This window comes from Melanostigma gelatinosum (genome assembly GCF_949748355.1).
Source record: "Melanostigma gelatinosum genome assembly, chromosome: 15".
Taxonomy (NCBI): domain Eukaryota; kingdom Metazoa; phylum Chordata; class Actinopteri; order Perciformes; family Zoarcidae; genus Melanostigma; species Melanostigma gelatinosum.
Genome location: NC_136648.1, coordinates 125,001 through 130,336, shown reverse-complemented (window position 1 = coordinate 130,336; position 5,336 = coordinate 125,001). Strand labels below are relative to the sequence as shown.

Genomic DNA, 5,336 nt, shown 5'->3' with positions numbered 1-5,336 from the left:
CATATTGTTATGTTCGGCCAACTAGATAAGCTAGGCGCTAGATATGCAAGGGCGCCTCTTTCTATCTCTAAGATGGAGCAGGCAGTTGAGACTGGTTCTCTGTAAGACTATGTGACATTTAACTGGGGCAAAAGCTATCCTTCAGAGTTCTAGTAATTTCCACTTTGTTCAGGCGAGTGCGAGAGTGCCCCACCTGGTGTTTTTGACCTTCTTGTACTAGAACTCACATATCCGCGTATAAGCTGTGTTTAACATTGAATGAATGTATATTTTATTTACAAATCCCCCTTTTCACACCTGCTAGGTGTGAACTTCTATGTTTTGGAACTACTCATTCAATGGCTGTAACTCGATGTTTAGGTCCCTATCATCTGAATCGTCTGGATCGGAAACTGGTGGGGTGCTATGTCTAGTTCGGGTGTGTGTCTGATTCGGGGATGGTGAGGGAAGAGGGGCAGTTGAATGAGATGGGTGCCGGTGTGTCTGATACTTGGTTTCTAATCCCCAGATCAGTAAGGCAACTAGTATGCCCATTCCCACCCCCATTATAGTTTTCTTCCCACATCCCACCCCTTCCCAGGTGAAGCGCTGCCGACCTCGGTCGGCGGGGTTTGCATAAGGGTCCCCTAGACAGCGTCTAAGTTCCTGATGCATTTTCCAAATTAGTGCGAATTTTTACTAATGTTCTGGTTCTGTACCGGTGGAAGTTGAACCAGTACCTGTAGTATTGACACACATGTCGAAGTGTCCCTTTAAGCCCCCTATGGGTGCTGCAGTCTGAGGGCTATGAGTTAAACTCATCTTCCTCATTGTGTCCGTAGAGGTCTGCAAGCTTCCTGAACCTCGGCCCCCACTCTTTCAGGAAGTCGTAGTTCTGCTCGGGCTCTAATGAGTCTAACGAATCTAACGAGTCTAACAAGTTCAACGAGTTTAATGAGCTTAGTGACTTGGCGGCTGACCCGCTGCCCTCGAAGGCGTAGGTCTGCAGAGAATCGTAGGGGGGCGCTGTCAGTTCGAGGTCTTCTTTCTGCAGTCTGTCCCTGATGAACTCCTGGAACAGCCGGTTCTTATCCATCAGGTACTCCGGTGTTTTGGTGAGCAGTCCCGGCGGGTGGACGTCACGTTCTTGGAACATTTGTTTTGTTTTGTTTAGGTGTCTCAGAGCGAACATGTCGAAGGCCTTGGTGTCCTCCTCCCCTCCACCTTCATTGTCATAACGAACGATGATCTCACAAATTTCACGCTCATCTTCAATCGTCGGCTCCCTCCTCCTGTGTCTCAGGGCAACTGTCACTATGACAACACCTATGGAGAAAGGAAAGAGTAGAGTGAATCAAAAGGTGCCTGTAGGTGGTTGGTGGTAAATATTTAGGTGCTAACTTGATCGTGGATGGGTTCTATCATTATTGTTCTCTCTTGACTGTCTGAAGAGTTCATCATCAGATTTGGGAGAAAGGGGTTGAGTTTTTGACCTGATGACCTCACGTCTATGACCTCACGTCTATCACCTCACGTCTATGACCTCACGTCTATGACCTCATGTCTATCACCTCACGTCTATGACCTCACGTCTATGACCTCACGTCTATGACCTCACATCTATGACCTCATGTCTAAGGTGTTACCCAGCAGCGTGAGGACACAGGTGAGGACTGCGGCGGTGCTGAGTCCTATCACCATTCGCTGTGATGCCTCTCGGTTGCAGGAACGTCTGTTTCCATTGTGGTTGCAGTCGCAGACGGTGATGGACAGCGTGTTGGTGCTGCTGAGAGACGGAGAGCCGCCGTCGGAAATCACCACCGGCAGGAAGTGAACCAGCTGATCTCGCTGCAGGAAACCAGTTTGAGTCAGAACGGACGCTGTGTTGTCTGAGGACAGAAGGGCGGACAGACTTTAACACCTGAGTGCAGATGGAAGAACCTGCAGAACTTTAAAATCATCAACTCAACCCATTTACAGACCTTGTAAACTACAAAATTACATCATATTGATTTCATTTGAAAATCATATAATAGTGAATCAGATAATTGTTTTTTTTATATATTCATCCCTGCAGGTCCCTGCTCTCTGTTTCTTAGACCTTCATGATTCGTGATGTCATTATGGGAGACTGCAACTTTATTGTCTCTCAGGGTGAATTTAAGTTTCCCCTTAGTCTCTATGGTGAGAGAGAACAGGAAGTGATGTCCGTTCTCTGATTCATCACGATCCACAGCGCTCACAGTCTCAATGATCTGAGAGGTCAAACACATGAAAGAGAAGGTCAGCTGGCACAAAAGGACACGGTTTGTTTAAATGTAATCACAGTTTCAGACTTGAACCAATCAGACTACATCTGGAGCCTCTGCAGAGATTTTAAACCTGCAACAGAAAGAAAATCCATCACAGTCAAGATTTGTCTTCTTTGTTAGATCGTGGGGTCATGTAGGTATGATCTAAAACTCAATCAATACATGTTTCATCAATGATCCCGGTCATATGACATCAGAGTCGGCTTGTTTGAGATGAACCAGACCGCCGAACCCAAAACCTCATCCTCCACCATTGTAAATGCTTGACTGCAATCAGCTAGACCCAATCCCAACCTCCTCACTAACGAGCCTGACGACTCTGGTCAGAATAGGCTCATTCTAGATGAGCTGCTTCTCTCCTGGACAGTAGACCAGATCAGACCTCATCTTCTTCATCATCATCATCTTGACAAAAAACTGAGGTCAAGTCGGACAGTTTTCAGCCGCCTTCAAAGCATAAACAGGAAGTCAAAGAAACAGTGACTTCCTGTTAGATCTGTAGGCTGATATGTGAAGCTCTGAATCCACCAGTCCATCTAGGATACAAACAGCTGAAAATATCTTGCTTCGTAGGGAGTCTGGACTCCTTAGAGACATTCAGAAGGACCTCATTAAAGGGGCCATCTGTGGTGGCTCAGGCCGCTGATCAGGACTCCCGTCTCATAGATCTGGTCCAGTGATTGCATTAGACTTTATCATCTATTATTACCTGTCATTTAAATCTGTGAATCTAATCCATGAATGGATGAATTTTAGACTGAGGACTGAATCAACATGTATGTGTGCGTTTGTGGTTTTTTTTACAATTAATATACCGAACAAGATTATAGATTGTATATTTAAATAGACACATACGGTCACTTTTCATGTCAGCACACACAAAGCAGATGAATGATTTTTTTCCCCATATTTCCTCTCGTGGACATTTCTATTTCCTTCTGAAGGCTGAACCTCTGCTGCCAGACTGGAGACTCACCAGACTCTCCAGGAACGTGGGAACCCGATCCTCCAAACTCTCGATTCAACTCTGAAAATCGTGCATCATGAGCTCCTTCTGCACCGGTGATGAGCTCAGTAGCCCGTACTCAAGGTCTCTAGTCCATCAACATGACGGACGGCCTTCACATTTATCCATTATGGAATACAAAATATTCCGTCAATGATAGAAAATATTTGGTTAACGCAACCTCTAATCTGGTCTGGGAACGTGTTGTGTCCAAGTAAAGTATCCTGTATTCTGTTACGGTGCCAATATGTATTTAAATAAAAGGATCAACGGATCTAAAGAAAGACAGCGCATTGGACATTGAAATGTTTGTGGAACACGCGTCCGAACAAGTTCACCCGTTCGCCCCCACCGTGACTTTAATATATAAAAATGGATATTGTTAGTCACTACACATGTATATATATATACTGTATATGTATATATAAATCTACATTGAACACGTAGTATTTTATTGTCTTTTTGAGAACAAAAGACTACGTCTTCAATGTATGTTTATTTAAAAACTAGCTGTTCCTGTCTCCGTGCTAAGTGAAGGAAAACAATCAGTGTTATTCTTTGGCATCAGTTATAAACACAGCACCAGGTGAACATTCCTACCTGCCCAGGTTTGCCGTTCTCACAGACAAATGTTTCGTACTCGATCGCGAAGCTCAGAGCGTTGTCATTGACGTCCATCACAGAGACCAGAACCATAGTTTTCACCACTTGAGGCCGATCCATTGACACACACAGAGACACACCTGTCAGGCAGTTCACATACACATGAAGCTACAGCTAGCAACTGGTTAGCTTATCTTAGCATGAAGACTGGAACCAGAGGGGAACAGCTAGCGTATTTTAGCATGAAGACTGGAGCCAGGGGGGGGGAACAGCTAGCTTAGTTTAGCATTAGGACTGGAACCAGGGGGAACAGTTAGGTTATCTTAGCATGAAGACTGGAACCAGGGGGAACAGTTAGGTTATCTTAGCATGAAGACTGGAACCAGGGGGAACAGTTAGGTTATCTTAGCATGAAGACTGGAACCAGGGGGAACAGTTAGGTTATCTTAGCATGAAGACTGGAACCAGGGGGGGAACAGCTAGGTTATCTTAGCATGAACACTGGAACCAGGGGGGAATGGCTAGCTTAGCGTAGCATGAAGACTGGAACCAGGGGGAACAGCTTAGCATGAAGATTTACAGATATCTGTGGCGAAGATGGTGATGTTGTGAAAAGCGATGGTCTCTCGGTCCAGAGGTCTGGCTGTCGTGATGACACCTGAATTGCTGTCAATATTAAAGTACCGCTCCACATCTGACTTCCTGTCTATAAAGTACCTGCAGACACACAGTTTTAAGATATTAAAACATCAGCACTACTGTCTGGTTCTGGTTCTTGTAAGTGTTGATGTTTCATACGTGACGGGGCTGTTTGTGTTGTCGGGGTCGTGAGCTGAAACTGATCCCACATCAGTTCCCACTGCAGCCGCCTCTGAGACCACCATCCGACTGGCGGAAGAGAAGACCGGAGGCTCGTCTACGTTCTCGACCAGCAGTCGAATTGTCACCACGTCACTGAACGGAGTCATCGACAGGAAACGAGTGTCCACGTAATGATTGGACACGTCAACGCACAGCGTGAAGCTCGACTTGGTCTCAAAATCCAGAGGCTGGAGGGACGAGAGAGGGGAAAAGAATAATGCTTGTAGATTTCTATTTCAGGCTGATTTTGTCGACATCATGACTGGAGATAAAACAGTCTCACGTTGAGTTCTTGAAGTGTGATTTAAAACGACTTAAATAGCTAAAATATGTCTAAAGATTCTTAACCAAACAAAGAATTTTGTCTTTACATGCATCCCTGACATAAATCTAAATGTAAAACCAACAGTGCTTATAAGGGGACTCTCCACTGTCACAGCAAACACAAACACCGGTTTTAAACCTGCCTGTACCAAGTAAAGAAATCTATACCTGTATTCTGTCTGAGTCGTGCTTTTGGGTTTCCATACCTGTAACCCTTACAATCTTCTTGAAGGAAACCAGTACCCTTTCCC

General features: G+C 45.1%; 1 protein-coding gene across 1 annotated transcript in view; it reads right to left on the bottom strand.

The window, feature by feature from the left end:
* Positions 1-784: 784 nt before the first annotated feature.
* LOC306789704 (cadherin-7-like) overlaps positions 785-5,336 on the bottom strand; it is a gene marked incomplete at both ends in the record, with an annotated part of 4,851 nt that continues 299 nt past the window's right edge. The window contains 6 exons of the mRNA XM_079285784.1: positions 785-1,305; positions 1,626-1,868; positions 2,081-2,234; positions 3,898-4,040; positions 4,481-4,617; positions 4,699-4,949. Coding sequence (XP_079141910.1) covers positions 785-1,305; positions 1,626-1,868; positions 2,081-2,234; positions 3,898-4,040; positions 4,481-4,617; positions 4,699-4,949 — 1,449 coding nt within the window. The remainder of the gene's footprint in view (positions 1,306-1,625; positions 1,869-2,080; positions 2,235-3,897; positions 4,041-4,480; positions 4,618-4,698; positions 4,950-5,336) is intronic.